Source organism: Ochotona princeps, chromosome 6, assembly GCF_030435755.1.
Source record: "Ochotona princeps isolate mOchPri1 chromosome 6, mOchPri1.hap1, whole genome shotgun sequence".
Taxonomy (NCBI): Eukaryota; Metazoa; Chordata; class Mammalia; order Lagomorpha; family Ochotonidae; genus Ochotona; species Ochotona princeps.
In genome coordinates, this window is record NC_080837.1 from 35,834,244 (window position 1) to 35,850,986 (window position 16,743).

The following is a 16,743-nucleotide window of genomic DNA, read 5'->3' on the forward strand; positions in this document are numbered from 1 at the left end:
TAAAAATTTTTCTTTGTGGCCAACACTGACTAGATATAAGAGTTCCATTGGGACAAAAGTTTAGTGTGACAAAGAGTTAGGCTAACAAAAGTAGCTAACGAGAGACCCATTCAGGTGGAAGCACAAGCAGGACTGTTAGCGAGGCAGAAGAGAACACTGTCAACCCTGTGTGACCTTCCTTATGTCTTACACATATTTTATCTTGGAATGAATATAATTTTGTGTAAAGTTAAAGACTACATGATAAATTTTTTCCGCTAGGACAATTGAATAATTGCTCTCCATTCCCTTCAGCTTGGAGAGAATGCAGAAAGATTCCAGCGCAGGAAAGGAATCTGTTCTCCCTGCTCTGCATCACAAACCTGGTGTTCCTGTCGTGTCCCGTGGTGATCACATCTGGCACTATGATGAAGAGTATCTTCCTGATGCTTCCAAGCCTGCTTCTGCCAACACCCCGGAGCAGGCAGATGGTGGTGGCAGCAATGGGTTTATAGCTGTGAACCTGAGCTCTTGCAAGCAGGAGGTTGATTCCAAAGATTGGGTGATTGTGGACAAGGAGAAGGACCTTCAGGATTTTAGGACAAATGAGGCTATAGGCCATAAAACAACTGGAAGCCCTTCCGATGAGGAGCCTGAAGTGCTTCAAGTCCTGGAGGACTCGCCTCAAGATGAAAAACTCCGATTAGGGCCCTGGGCAGAAAATGATCACCTAAAGAAGGAAACCTCAGATGTAGTGTTAGCATTGTCCTCCGAGCATCCTGCCACTGCTGCTGCAGAACAGTACACTGATAGGCTGGAACTCCATGTTGGAGCTACTGGTCAGTTTCTTGCGGCAACACCCACAAGTCCAATGGAAGCTCAAGCAGAAGGACCCCTCACAGCGGTAAGAGATCTGTTCCTTTCATCATTTCCTTTTTTTTTTTTTTTAGATTTTTTTTATTATTATTGGAAAGCCGGATATACAGAGAGGAGGAGAGACAGAGAGGAAGATCTTCCATCCGATGTTTCACTCCCCAAGTGAGCCGCAACGGGCCGGTACGCGCCGATCCGAAGCCGGGAACCAGGAACCTCTTCCAGGTCTCCCACGCGGGTGCAGGGTCCCAAAGCTTTAGGCCGTCCTCGACTGCTTTCCCAGGCCACAAGCAGGGAGCTGGATGGGAAGTGGAGCTGCCGGGATTAGAACCGGCGCCCATATGGGATCCTGGGGCTTTGAAGGAGAGGACTTTAGCCGCTAGGCCACGCCGCTGGGCCCTCCTTTTTTTTTTTAAGGATTTATTTATTTTTATTGGAAAGGCTGATTTTACAGAGAGGAGGAGATACAGGAAAATCTTCTGTCTGTTGGTTCACTCCCCTAAGTGACTGAAACATCTGGAGCTGAGCTGATCTGAATTCGGGAGCCAGAAGCTTCTTCTGGATATCCCATGTGCGTGCAGGGTCCCTAGGCTTTAGGACATTCCCTACTGCTTTCTCAGGCCACAGGCAGGGAGCTGGAAAGGAAGCGGGACTTCCGGGACAGAAACCAGCACCCATATGGGATCCTGGTACATGTAAGGCAAGGATTTAGCCACTGAACAGCTGTGCCAGGCCCTCTTTCATCATTTTCTATCTTCTATTCAGGGAGCTATTAACCAATTAGGTTTTCAATTCTGTGAATATTTCTGTGATATAATGTTTATTTCAAAGTTAATGTAAGTGATATATTTATTGTTTAATTTGAGTGTTAACAGGAGTCATATATAATGAGTCATAGAACCTAATGGGTTAAGAAAGGACTAAACTATTAATCAACTAAGGTTCTTCAGTAGAGTTTGGACTTTACAAAGGGCATAGAGAGTGCATCTATATTGTTGTAAAGTTCAGTATGAAATTTTACAAAAAATCAGAATCTTTTCATTAAATCAGGATCTATACGTATAGAGTGTTCAACCACTTGTAAATTTATACCTTTTCACTCAGGCTTGTTTCCTTTTTTTTTTTTAATGACATGAAGGAAAAATGCACTGTTACTGCAATCTATATAAATAAGCAAAGCAAAAGTTTTAATATTTATTTAACAATATGGTTGGAATATTAAACTAGCTCTCTAAGAATATTAAACATTCATTAATTTTTCTTTAAAGTTTTGTTGTTGTTGTTGTTGTTGATTTTGCTTATTTGAGAAGAGAAAAAACACGACCATGTGCTGGTTCACTGTTCCAATGCCTGCAACAGCCAAGCTTGGGGTGGCACTGAAACTGCAAGTGAAGACCTCAGTCCAGGTCTTTTCTGTGCATTGCGGAGACCCAGCTTCTTAAGCCATTAGCTGCTGCCTGCCAGCCAGGATCTGCATTAGCAGGAAGCTGAGTTAGAGGCTAGATCTGGGACGAACCCATGCACTCTGGTGTGAGACACTGGGATATTTACCAGCATATTAGCCACGAGGCCAAACTCTAGACACCTCTTGATTTGTTAGTACAGATTTATCAGCTATGAGCCTTAAGAATTTCCATTTCTGTGTGTGAAACTGCTGATTATCAAATAAGCTTGTGTATTTTTTAAGCTAATTTATTTTCTTAAAAATGTATTTATGTATTTCTAAGAGTTACAGAGAGAAAGGGAAGATTAGAAAGGTCTTTAATCTGCTGTTGCACTGTACACATAGCCTCAACAGCAGAAGGCCAAAGCCAGGAGCTTCGTTCTGGTCTCACATATGGGTGACAGTAGCCCATGTACTCTGGCTGTTCTGCTCTGCTTTTCCCAAATACATTTGCTGGGAGCTGGATCAGAAGTAGAGCAGCTGGGACATGATCCAGCATGCACAGGGAATATTGGTGTTTCAGCTGGTAGCTGAAAGATGCCAACTCTGTAGGTAATGTATTTTTAAAGACACATAAATTGCTAGATTCAAAGGAAATTCGTTCAGAAATAGTTTTGGAGATTAGGTTTTCCCCTAAAGTACACATTAATGAGGTTTGCCTTGTATCAATCACTTCTAAAAAGACACTAAGCAATAATAGATTTACAGGAAATAAAATAAGACCAAGGTTTGGGTTATCTAATAAACATTGCATTTTAATTATTAAATGGTGAGGCTAATTTTGTCTCTGACAAAAATGAACAATTATAAAGAAGAAAAAAATAAGTTTATTTACTTCCAAATGAGGTCTGTGTATGAGCTATCCTAGAATGGCAGTAACTATAGGATATAATATGACTGGATCTGGGTGATATTGAGTGATCACTGCTGGAGAGAGGAAGGATGGATTGGAGTACTGATGCTGCAGAAATGAGACTTCATTGTGGAACATCGAGTCAGGTTGTACTGTATGATCTTAAGTAGTCCTTTAGAAAGTCATTGCCTCTTCATTTCTTAATATTACCTTTAGAAGCAGCATAGGGGCCAGCATTGTAGGTAAAGCTGCCAACATCCCTATGATGTTGACATCTCTAAGGGCTCTGATTCAAGTCCTAGCTGTTCCACTTCTAATCTAGCTCCCTGCTAATGTGCTTGGGAAAACAGTAAAGGGTGATCCAAAGCCCTGGGATCCCAATTGGGTACATGTTCGTGTCCCAACTACCTCACTTCCCATCCAGATCCCTGCATATGGCCTGGGAAAGCAGTGGATGATGGCCCAAAGCCTTTAGCTCTGCACCCACATAGGTGATCCCAACAAACTCCTGGCTTCTGGCTTTGGCCTGGCTCAACCTGGCTGTTGCGACCATTTGAGAGGTAAACTAGGGGATGGAAGATCTCTCTGTCTCTCCCTCTCTCTCTCTGAAACTATGCCTTTCAAATAAACAAATCTTTCAAAGAACGATAATGAAACAAACAAATACAGAAGTAAGTGGCAGGGAATCAAGTGTCTCAGCCATATCTGCTTTTCAGGGTGCACATTAGCAGGGGAAGCTGGGTCAGAAGTGGAATGGCTAACTTGAACCAGTCACTCCAAGATGGAATGTAATAATTTGCTAATAAGTTTTTTCCCCTATAATCCTGTATTTGAATTCTGGCAAGAAATAAATAGCACAGTTGACTTGTAAAGTAAATATGACAAAAGACGTCTGAGTAGCAAAAAGAAAGAGAGGCAACAGGACCAATGATTGAGGGAGTCATTCCTACCATGAATTCTGAAAGGGTGGAGTAATGTACTCTTAGCAGAAGTGGTTGAGACTCAGAGCTGTGGGAGAAGAGCCACAAGACAGGAGCTGCGGCCAGGATGGTAGGGAGCCACTATCAATGCTGCCGTCCCTCAGGGAGACATTAGAAAGAATCATTACTCATTCTTTCCTGTACATTGTTGGTGACCCCACTGGGCAAAAGCAACCAGAACTCAGAAATTAGAGAAGATGAAATGATGTCATCTATAGAAATCAGTCTTCCAGGGCGCAGGGCTTGCTAAACGAAAGACAGGAGGCTATTCTGAACAGTGCCTCCTTGTTGGGAAGCTTGAATATCATTCATTTTTGTTCTGATTTGCCCTTTTTTATTTGAGTTGAGCAGACCTGGCCAACATCTGTGGTCTCATAAGTTGGAATTTGAGGTGTTACAAATCATGAGTCTTCACTGATTTTCAGCAAATTGCATTTTAATTTTTATTTCTCTTCCCTTTCCAGATTACAATTCCTAGACCTTCTGTAGCATCTACACAGTCAACTTCAGGAAGCTTTCATTGTGGTCAACAGCCAGAGAAGAAAGATCTTCAGCCTATGGAACCCACTGTAGAACTTTACTCTCCGAAGGAGAATTTCTCTGGCTTGGTTGTGACAGAAGGTGAACCTCCTAGTGGAGGAAGCAGAACGGATTTGGGGATTCAAATAGATCACATTGGTCATGACTTGTTACCCAATATTGTAGAGAGTGACAGATCTCAAGACCTGGGACCAAAAGATCTTCCTGACCAAAACAGACTAAATGTGAGAGAGTTTGAGAATCTTCCTGGAGAAACTGAGGAGAAAAGTATTCTAGGGTCAGACAATGAAGATGAGAAATTAAGTAAAGGGCAGCATTGTATTGCCATCTCTTCTCTCCCAGGAGATTTGGTAACCATGGAAAGGGATCATTCAACTACTACTGAACCTCTTGATGTGGCCAAGACACAGACTTTTAGTGTAGTGCCAAATCAAGACAAAAATCATGAGATAATGAAGCTGCTGGCAATTGGAACTTCAGAAACTTCTCCAACAGTCATTGACCCACATATTGAAGGACAGATAGGCCAGATGGCAACCGGGCATAAAAATAAAATAGGCAAGGAAGATGATATCAAGAGTGAAGACTTGCTGGGTCATCAAGGAGACCTCTCTTCTTTATTGCATCAGGATGGTAAAAGAGAGAAAATTGCCCCTAGAAATGGAGAACTATTTCCTTGTGCTTCAGAGAATGAGCATGGTCCTTCAACCCGGAAGGATGTTGTTAGGTCATCCTTTGTAACTAGACATAGCAGAATCCCTGTCTTAGCACAAGAGATAGATTCAAGTTTTGAATCTTCCTCTCCAGTCTCTGCAAAAGAAAAGCTCCTCCAAAAGAAAGCTTATCAACCAGACCTGGTCAAGCTTCTGGTGGAAAAAAGGCAATTCAGGTCTTTCCTTGGTGACCTCTCAAGTGCCTCTGAGAAACTGCTCGAGGAGAAACTAGCCACCATTCCCACTGCCTTTCCTGAGGAGGAAGTCTTCACTCCCTTTTCAAGACTGGCAACAGATTCTCACCTGAGTAGGTCAGCTGAAGACAGCTTTCTATCACCCATGGTCTCCCAGTGCAGAAAGAGCAAAATCCCAAGGCCAGTTTCATGGGTCAACACAGATCATGTCAGTAGCTCCACTTCATCTCAGTTCCTGCCTCGGCCACCACCAGGAAAACCACCCTCAAGGCCTGGAGTGGAAGCCAGGTAACACTGGGTACTCCCTGTGTGTTTGGTGTGTAACATCTCTTAATTTGTTTCACTCTTCTATGATGGTGTCACTGCTTTGTTGCTTGGGCATCTACAGTCTTCCCTGATTTTCCAAGGACTTATAGTATGATGCCGTAGAAGTAGTCTCATTGGTTTAGGTTAATTCTTTTCCTCTTTTTTTTTAATTGAAATTAACACATGAAAGTTACCATCTATAACACTTTTATATATACAGGTCAGAAGTATTAGGTATATTGATTTTATTGTACTTCCATCAGCACTATGCATCTTCAGAACTCTTTATTTCATGGAACTGAAATTTTATACCCATTAAACATAATCCTGATTCTCCTTCCTCCTAACCCTGGGCAAGTACTAACCCACTTTCTAATTTTGACTACACGTGTAAGTACTGGAGTCCTTCCATGTTATGGCCTAGGTTAAAATTTCCTTTCTTTTTAGGATTGCTTGATAAGGAAGAGTTGACTTATGTCATCGTGGTAGTTATTTTTTACAGGTTATACTGCTTTTATGTCATTGTGGTAGTTATTTTTTACAGGTTATACTGCTTTTTACCCCTCATTTTCTGTGTCTCTTGTCTTATATTCAGCTAACTTTCTATAGCAAAATTCCCTTGTTGCATTTTGTGTATATTCTGTAGCTATTTTATATATTGTTCCTGGGTGTCTGTCTTCACTCCTTTCATTTGTTGTCATAAAATTATATCTTTATATGTGCGTCTCTGAAAACATACACTAATAATTTTTAAAATGCACTTGTCTTTTTTTTTTAAGATCTATTTTATTTTTATTGGAAAGTCAGATGTACAGAGAGGAAGATTCTCCGTCCAATGATTCACTCCTCAAACAGCTGGAACAGCTGGAGCTGAGCTGTTCCAAAGCCAGGAGCCCAGAGCCTCTTCCACGTCTCCCACATAAGTGCAGGGTCCCAAGGCCTTGGGCTGTCCTCGACTGCTTTCCCAGGCTACAAGCAGGGAGCTGGATGGGAAACAGGGCTGCCAGGATTAGAACTGGTGCATGCAAAGCGAGGACCCCAACCACTAAGCTACTGCTCTGTGCTCAAACTGCACTAGTATTAAGTTTTGTAAAAAACAGGGGGCACTGCAGTGGCACATCAGGCTAAGGTTTCGCCTGTGGGACTGGCATCTCATATTGCACTGGTTTGTGTCCTGGCTGTACCATTCCCTGTTCAGCTTTCTGTGCGTGGCCTGGGAAATCAGTGGAGGATTACCCAAATCCTTGGGCCCCTGCACTCTTATGGGAGACCTGGAAGAAGCTGCTAGTTCCTGATTTCATACTGACTGCAGTTGTTGGGACCATTTAGGGGATGAACCAGTGGGTGGAAGATCTCTGTCCTCTCACTATAACTCTGCCTTTCCACTGGTTCACCCAACACCTGTTTGGGGTGTCAGTGCTGCAGGTGGAGGATTAGTGAGCTACTCCTTTGCGCTGGTCCCCCATCTTCCCATCATCTTACTGAAGTTCCTTGTAGATGATGAGTTACCTCGCTCCTGCTGCTCTTAAGATTCTCTGTCTTTGAATAGTTTGATTACAGTGTTTCTTGGTATTGGGCTACTAGGATCATTCTACTTATAGTTCATTCAGTTTATTAAATATTATATTCATGTCTTTCATCATATTGAGGGAATTGCCAAATCTTTCTGCAAATATTCTCTCTCTCTCTTTCTCTTCTCTCCTGAAATTTCCACAATTGAACATATTACCTCTCTTAATGGTCTCGTACTCTTATTTTCTTTCTCCTTTGGAAAAAAAAATTTCACAACATTTATTGTTCTCTGCTAATACCAGAAGGTAATCAAAACAATATGCACTAATATTTTACAGCTGTACTCCCAAAAAAGGGACTCTTTTAAAAAAAAGCAAAACCCTGTTACCTTTTCCACAGTTTTTTACTCCAATGATCATTTCTACTTAGAGATACTATACTATATTTATTTAAAAGGCAGATTGACAGAGAAGGGGAGATCTTCCATCTACTAATTTACTTTTCAAATATCAGCAATAAGCTGGGCTAGTCCAGGGTGAAGCCAAGAGCCAGCAGTTTCTTCAGGTCTCCAATTTGGGTGGCAGGGACATCTGCTGCCTCCCAGGTGCATCAGAAAGAAAGCTGGAACAGAAACAGATCCCAGCTGCTTCAGTACAGGATGTGGGTGTCACAAGTGGCACCACAATGCCCGCTTCTAGTTGGAGACATTATAGCAGAGTAATATTATCTCCTTCTAGTATGATTTGATGTAGTTGTTTTCTTGACTTTGATTTGAGAGTGAATTCTTTTCTGTGTCATCCAATACAAGGTTCATGACCTCATCAAAATTAATGGTACAGCCCTCTATCCACATACTCACATGCTCGCAGGAATCGGGGCTCTCATATCTGAAAATGAGGCTGATGAATACGCTTCCACCCTCTGCACTCTGGCCCTGCCATATTGTGCCATAGTCTGAATTGCACAGAGACCACTCTGAAACCCTAGGCCACCTCTGAAAGTTATGTATTTCCTTCCCTTTAATCTGTTTTCTTTCTGTACCTATGATTCCTATTATCTTACCTTGAAGTTGGCTGATTTTTATGCCTGGTTAAATCTAGGTTTTAATCCCCTTATGATTTTTTTTATTTCAGTAATTCTACTTTTCAGTTCCAAAATGTTATTTAAGTTTGTTTTTAGGTTTTTCATTCTCTTCAAAGGGATTTCCATTTTGTTCTTACATTGTTTTCTTTTTCTTCATGTCTTTATTGAGTTCTTTGAGCATCTTTAGGATAGGCATTTAAAAGTCTTTATCTAGTAAATTTACCAAAGGTATTTATCAGGACATTTCTTTTTATCTGTATTTGTTTGAATTGATGATGCCTTCCTATTTCTTTCTTTTCCCTTTATTATTTAATTGAAAATTGGATAATTGAATCTAATAATGTGACCACTCTAGATTCAATTCCACCCTTTTGCCAGGATTTTCTGTGTTGATTGTTGGATGATCACAGGCTTTCTCCCCTCTGAGGACCAGCCTGTAGGTAGAAGCTTATGGTGCTCTCGGGTGTTTTCTGAGTCTGTGCCTTCCCCAGGGTATATGTGGTGGCTTAACTTCTGTCATTTAATTTCATTTGTTTTTACCTGTAACTCCATCCTGGTCTCTGATAGGGGTGACAGGGGCCCACTCCTGTTTCCCAGATGCATTAGCCAGGAGGTAGATTAAAAGTGGAGCAGGCAAGACAGGAACCCATGTCAGTGGTTCACTGTGTTGTGCCCCAACTCCCCACCCCACTCTCTGTGTGCTTTCTTATATTCCCTATGGTTGTGATTGCTTTTGGACCTCCTACTCTTTGATGCCTGGCTTCTAAAATAGGAAAGAAGAAAAATGAATGGGGCAGTGGCCATTTAAATCCTCAGAACTTGACCTCAGCTTGAGAAAAGGAGGTGTGCAACACGGGAGATTTAAGAATACTGCCTGCCTCTGTGCCCTTCTGCATCAGAGCACAGATCGGCAGTAATGGGAGGACCAGAGTGTGTTTTGCCACTATGTCTCCTGCAAGCCTTACACAAGCTGTTCCATGAACAAGTGTACAATTGTTAATCGTGGGGTTGAGGTGTGGTTTGAGGAACTACTGCTGTGTTCAGATCTGAAAGTTTACAAAATTAAGTCTCGTTTATAGACCAAGCTCTCCCCCAGAAGTTACAAACCTTTAATATATTCTAGATTTTCAAAATATTTCCACCAGACAGATTCTGTCAATCAAGTGGGAGAAACTCAACCGCTTGGGGCATCATCTGCTGCCACCCAGAGTGTGCATTAGCAAGAAGCGTGACTTGGGCACAGTGCCCTATTCAGTCCCAGATGCTGTGATGTGTGAAATGTGGGCATCCAAACCATTGGTTTAATCCCTGGCCCAAATGCCCACTCTTAACCATGTTTTATCGTAGACTGCTGTTTGTCTTTTAGCTCGGGGTTCTGGTGTCTTTTGCATGATAGAAAAACTTAGTGTTTATGGGAGTGAATTTCTTTCATGCCTTCTGTCAGTACTATAAAGTTTTGCATATTGTGTATAGATTTTTAAATCAATGTTTATTACTTTATATGATATGAGGGTTTTTTCCAAATAGTGATATCCTAGCACTGATTTCCCACTGTTTTGGATTTAATGTTCTCTTCCATTTGCTTGCTTATTTTTTTATCATATACTTTTATTTACCATAGTTTATTTACTGCATAATTAACTATTTCCATCAAAGTCCTCTTTCAGGCTTTTTTTTTAATGAAGGTATCATACATCTTTATAAATGCCATCTTATTGGATTCCCAGGCCAGTCCTGGCCAGAAACAAGGTTAAGGCAGAGAGGACATTGCTATCTGTATGAACATCCTTGAGGAGAATGCGGAGACATAGGGTAGCGGAAGGAGGCCTGTCAGCCCCACACTCACCCCTCCTGAATCTAAGGCCATTGATGAGCAGAAACTGAGGTCCAGAGAAGTCAGCAACTAATCTTTTCTTTCACAAATTATCAAATGAGGTCAAAATGTACTGTTATCTGTAGCTTCTATTGTTACTGAGCAATGTTCATGTTGTAAATGTATATTGTGAGGTTTAATATTGCAGAATTCCTAGTAGTTTAATGTGATATGATTGATTCTGTCCACATGCTAGAGCATAGTGGGTTGACCCTAAAATTGGAAGAGCAAGCCTTCATAAAAGGAAGGGAGCCAGCGTTAGTTAAGTGCCAAGTTATTGACATCATCTATTGGGTATTCCTGGTGAAAGCCAGAGAGATTACAGGATTTGCCTAAGCTAAGCTAACTAATTTGTGAAAGAGCAGCTCTGAGTTCTGCTAGTGTGTCTTTTGTCACACATTGTACGCATGATGATTTGAGAAATAATGAAGTGAATTAAAATGGAAATAATTCTCTGTTCTTTTAAGGCTGCGCAGGTACAGAGTCCTAGGGAGTAGTAACTCAGACTCGGACCTTTTCTCCCGCCTGGCCCAAATTCTTCAAAATGGATCTCAGAAACCCCGGAGCACCACCCAGTGCAAGAGTCCAGGATCTCCTCACAATCCAAAAACGCCACCCAAGAGTCCAGTTGTCCCACATAGGAGTCCCAGTGCCTCTCCTCGAAGCTCATCCTTGCCTCGCACGTCAAGTTCCTCACCATCTCGGGCTGGACGGCCCCACCACGACCAGAGGAGTTCATCCCCACATCTGGGGAGAAGCAAGTCACCCCCTAGCCACTCAGGATCATCCTCCTCCAGGAGGTCCTGCCAACAGGAACATTACAAACCCAGCAAGAATGGCCTAAAAGGATCCGGCAACCTCCACCACCACTCGGCCAGCACAAAAACCCCTCCAGGAAAGAGTAAGCCAGCCAGTAAACTCAGCAGATAGGAACCGGGCTGTGGCTCTCGGAAAGGTGTGAGATGTTTCTCCTAAGCCTGATGCATGTGTGTCCCTGTACTGTCTGTTTAAAAAATCAGTGTTGATCTTCTCTTGCAAAAGAAAGTACCATGACCGGTTATTCATGATGAAGGCAGAAAATGCAAGGAATGACCTGCGCACCACAGGCCACAAGCAGATCAGCAATCCATGCCTCTGTGCACCAGGGACTGTCTCCACGGGAGAAACTCACTACACGAGCGCACGTTTATTAGCTGCCTTTGAAACAAAGGAGTCGAGTGTAGGACGCAGAATGGAAGTTTCAGGGGTTTCACCTAGTTTTTTTAAGCTTCTACTGAAAGATTATATAGCAGAAGTGAAACTTCTTGTTGATATTTTCATTCAAAATTTTCCAACCTAAAAGTCATTACTCGAATAATAGAGTATACAGGAAACCCGTTGCCAGGGACTCTCTCCTGGGGCTCGGCTTGTCTGTCTATTGAGTATGTGAGAATCTACACCTTCACTTTGCCTCATTCCTTATGCCCTCCCTGATTTCGCATTTTTAAAAGCTAGTGTTTCCCTCCTGACACAGATTCTCTTATTTTAACAGGACATCTCAATGGGATTTTAGCACACATGCTGAAAAGTTCAAATCCATTTATTCCCCCAGTATTTTTCCTTGGCATAACAATTTACTTGCTGTGCCAGATAAACCTTTATTGTGCAAAATAACTGAGAAACATAGGTAAAGAAAAGATAAGTGTAACTAGAACTATTTTGCAGGCTTTGGTATTTAGGGAGGGAGGGATGGAAAGTGGAGTGATAACATTTGAAGACAGAGGCAAGCCTGCTTTGTCCCTGTTGGATTTTGTTCCTGTGGAAGGAAGCCCAGAACAGACTGCTTCCTTCAGTCTCTTAGGGACCAGGTGCGTCTGTGTCTGTCTCTAAGATGGTACCAGGGAAGCTCAATGCTTTGGAATGTGTCCTTATGCCCATAGAGGTACAGAAAGGAAAAAGAGAAATTAAGTATGTTATTGGGGCTTATAAACCTTACACTTCGTATTTTAGACATTTTGCCAATAAGGAATGTGTATCTGGGGAAATAAATGTAGGCTGAGTTCCCCCACACCCTTTAATGTTTTATTATTTGTTTCTCCTGCGCTTTTGGGCTTTTTGGGCCATGTGAAGCTATAAGGAGAATCGTAGTTACTCTAATGTCACTCTTCTGCTAATAGGAATCAGGCAAAATTAAAGCATACTAGCCTTTTCTGCTCTGTAGGTGTTTTGTATTGTAAAGACCTTGAAAGGTCAGGTAAATTGGTCTGCTTGCTGTTGAAATTTGCCTTCTAGCAAACATCTGTGCTTTCTCTTTGACCTTGTCTTTGCTGCCAAACCTGCTATGGTTGAATTGGAAAACAAAAAAAGGAAGAAATTATTTCCTCACCACATGAACTTATTCTAATGCTGCATCAAAGCTGCCCTGAAGCTGCACTGAACTATCCTTGTCTCTATATCTATGTTAAGCTTTTTAAAAAATAAACTCAAAACACTATTGAGGCATATAAGGTCTCCCATCAGAAATGTAGCTTAGTGTGGAATCTTTAATTCTGTCCAGTTTCAAGTACTACAGAGGAATGCAATAGATAAGACATATTTGCTGTTTATCTAAAGCAACTGTAATATTGGAAGACCAGTCCTTCTGTATTATATTGTAAAATAGTTGTTGTAACACTACTTGCATGTCTTCATGGTAAATTATATAAATATTTATAAATATAGAGAGACTTAATGCTTATATAAACTCATTATTTCTCATTTTCCATTTGTAATTTCAAGATCACAGATGGTGAAATTCCTTTTCTATTGTGTGCCTCGTGTACACTCTGGCCTTGCCTATCTTCATTTTCTAAAAATATGTTCTTGGCATGTGACACCTCAGAGTCTTCTTTCCTTCCTTGTGCATAGTACAGGGGTTGGCAGACTTTAACAAGCCAAGATGGGTTATTTAACTTTCATTTAAAAAGTTTTTACTAGGGGAAAAAATCACTGGGATATGCTTGTACTACTGGTTTCACAGATTCATCATGTTAACCACATAGTTCTGTCCTTAGGGTCAGAGTGGATGAACTAGGATGATAATTATGGGTCTTAACATAAATTGGATTTTTTACTTTTCTTTTAAACTTTTCTTTTAAAATGCCATCCTAACTTTCTCCTGCTTCACCTCACTTTCATTTTGTTGGGGCGTAGGGTTGGGAGCTAATTAAGAAATTATCTTCTTCTCTGTGGTCTTAGCTAACATGTGCTGAATATAGCTGCTTTGCGTCGTGACTCCTCTAGACAGTAATGTCCCGAGTAGTAACCACTGGAAAAGCTGATGAAGCAACAAGTGTGGTATGTGTTTATTTCCGAAGGGTATTTCTCTGCAGGCAGTCAAATCATCAGTGATGACAACATGGCAATGAATGTTTCTCGTCTTTCTGGCCCCTTCCATTTTCTTCCCACCTTTCCACTCACTGTGTTGTCCCTTTTTCGAAATTGCACAAAATTCATGAAGATCCAGACCACCTCATTGTGTAAGTATATTTTGTGTATAGAGGAAAAAGATAACCAAAGATGTTTCTGCTCTGATACTTTGAAAAGAAATAGACTAATTATATCTGTGTATCAGTTCCTCCCTTTTTCATTACCGTCCTGTATAGGATTTACTTGTGGCTTTGTAACAGCATGGTTAGTGCTTTTCAGTGTGGCTGGGTCTCAGGTTAAAAATAACAGTCAGCAACCCTAAGCAAGCACTCTGGCCTTCAGATTTCTGTTTTATCCTACGGTATAATACAGAGACTCCAGTTTTTGTTTTTAATCATTTTAGTTCTTTTTTAGTGATGACATATTTGAGATTACAAGAAGATAGATCATCCAGATAATTTTAAGTTTGGTTACTTTATCTGAGATGACCGATATAGCCAGAATTAAAGTGAAGCTAAACTATACTAAAAGTAGTATGAGACAGAACTTGATCATGTTTTGAAGATCACAGTAGCTCCTGGTCTCTCCTGTCACTGCAGAATGGCACACTTGGCCTTGCCCTGTCTTGAGCAGTTCCTGCAGTTACTTAGAGCACAAGGAAAAATAAACAGCGGCTGAGTGTGATTCAGTAGCATTCCTCCAGGCCTATGCTGCCATATCTTCCAGAGTCTATCAATTTGGTGATACATGAAAATTCCATAGTAACCTCTTTTACACTTTAATGTGTCATGAACAAAGAAAGAAAATAGGGTCAAATGACAGTTAATATTAAAACAGATAAATACCTTGGAGATAATAAGCCGCAGGCAGGCAGTCTCAATCTCAACTCTGAGATGTCACCTGGCCTTACTGACAGTGGCATCCGTTACCTGTCTTGGTTTTTAACTTGCATGTTACTAAGTGAATGCTTTTCTTTCTTTTTTTTTTTTGGTAAATGTTGCCAAGTTAATCAAGTTCTACAGTAGCAAAATGGGGACCCACCCTAGTCATTCTCTATTTGACATTATTTTCTTTTTTTTTTTAAGATTTTATTCATTTTATTACAGCCAGATATACACAGAGGAGGAGAGACAGAGAGGAAGATCTTCCGTCCGATGATTCACTCCCCAAGTGAGCCGCAACGGGCCGGTGCGCGCCGATCCGAAGCCGGGAACCAGGAACCTCTTCCGGGTCTCCCACGCGGGTGCAGTGTCCCAAAGCTTTGGGCCGTCCTCAACTGCTTTCCCAGGCCACAGGCAGGGAGCTGGATGGGAAGTGGAGCTGCCGGGATTAGAACCGGCGCCCATATGGGATCCCGGGGCGTTCAAGGCGAGGACTTTAGCCACTAGGCCACGCCTCCGGGCCCTGACATTATTTTCTCAAAAATACTAAATAACAAATAACTCCCCACTTGCTGACTACTCAGTGTTCTAGGTGTGCAGTGTCTGTGTTGAGCTCCTCGCCACTATGGGAATGTGGGTTTCCACAGTAGTCATCAGAGATACTTTCCAGACCACAGATTAGTATGCTAATGTTGTTTGTTTCCGCTGGGAATAAGTGTACCATTTGTCCATGTTTTATAAACCCAGACACAGACAGTTAAAAACATAGCTTTTCTATACCAAATAAGCTATGAATTAAAAACAGAAGCTTTTATTCCCCCAAAACAGATTATCCTAATCTGACATTAGGAATTAGTGATAGGAAAACCAGGATCGAGAATGCAGAATTTTAGTGGTTTAGGAAAAAAAAAAAATGCATCTTGCTCTGGCTACTTGAAAATATATTTGTGCATAGGTCTAAATTTAGTCTTGCAGATAAAAATTTTTTCATATTTTAAAAACATCATCCTTTTATATCTCTCAGAACATGGCACATCTTAGAGAATCATTGCTTCTGTTGCATCATATTACATTTGTAATTAAGTTGTTTGTATTCACCCTTTTGAAATCTGCCTATTTCTGTTGTGTGCATGTCACTCAGACATGCTTGGGCCTTGCCTGAAGGGAGCAATGTGCTCACACCTCTATCACTGAGGCTGTGGTGGACAGTTTGGTGCTATAGACAGTGTATTGGCAGAATTACTTATTTCCATGATTGAATACACAAAAAAATTACACATTAAGGTGTGTGACTACAGTGATCATCCTTACATGTCAAGCTATACCCAAGTCCAGAGAGACACCAGGTGCATTCTTACAATACTGTAACTTAGAGAAGGAACCTGGAGGTGCTTCTAGTGTTCAGACCACACAGGACAGCTGAGGGCAAGGACATCCAGGTGGCTGTCAGGGCGTCCCTCTTCTCCAACCTTGTCCAGGAAAACCTGGGTGTGTTCCTGTCATGGGGCAAGCTCAATATGGTGGCTGTCCCTCTGGAATTGAGAATGTGTTATCCAACATTGCAGGAAGAACTGCAGGATGTACCTGGGGAAATCCTATAGTTCTTAGGATTGTTCAGGACCTGGGACAAGGATTTTTGTGCCCTTACAGGGTTAATCGGATAGTGTTCACCACAGTCCCTGAGTGATCTTTGGCCAGACATGCAAAGATGACCTTTAAAGTCTTGACCCATCAATTCATTTTTCCATCTCTTCTACTTTTAAAATAGGTAGGCTTAATGTTATTTCCCTTGAACTAATTTGACAAGATTAACTAGAAAGTCCATGCATCTCAAGACTGAAGATAAAACTATGCACTCCATACTGATTTATTTAAGAGTTACACAGAGAGGGAGAGATTTTTCATCTGCTGGTTCACTCCCCATATGGCTGCAAAAGGAACCCAGAGCTGCTTCCACATCTTTCAAGCATTTGGGCCATCTTCTGCTGCTTTCCCAGGCAGATTAGCAGGGAGCTGGGTTGGCAACAGAGGAGTCAGGGCTCAAACTTATGTCTGTGTAGAATGCTGGTACTGTAAGCAGTGGCTTAACCTGGGCTATGCCACAACACCTTTTACCTTCCTCCAC

General features: G+C 41.5%; 1 protein-coding gene across 10 annotated transcripts in view; it reads left to right on the forward strand.

Moving 5' to 3' along the window:
* TTBK2 (tau tubulin kinase 2) overlaps positions 1 to 13,436 on the forward strand; it is a 132,750-nt gene extending 119,314 nt beyond the window's left edge. For all 10 annotated transcript variants that reach the window (XM_058665986.1, XM_058665984.1, XM_058665983.1 and 7 more), the window contains 3 exons: positions 295 to 883; positions 4,594 to 5,864; positions 10,818 to 13,436. In XM_058665986.1, the coding sequence (XP_058521969.1) occupies positions 295 to 883; positions 4,594 to 5,864; positions 10,818 to 11,280 (2,323 nt within the window). In that variant the 3' untranslated portion in view covers positions 11,281 to 13,436. The remainder of the gene's footprint in view (positions 1 to 294; positions 884 to 4,593; positions 5,865 to 10,817) is intronic.
* Positions 13,437 to 16,743: the final 3,307 nt, after the last annotated feature.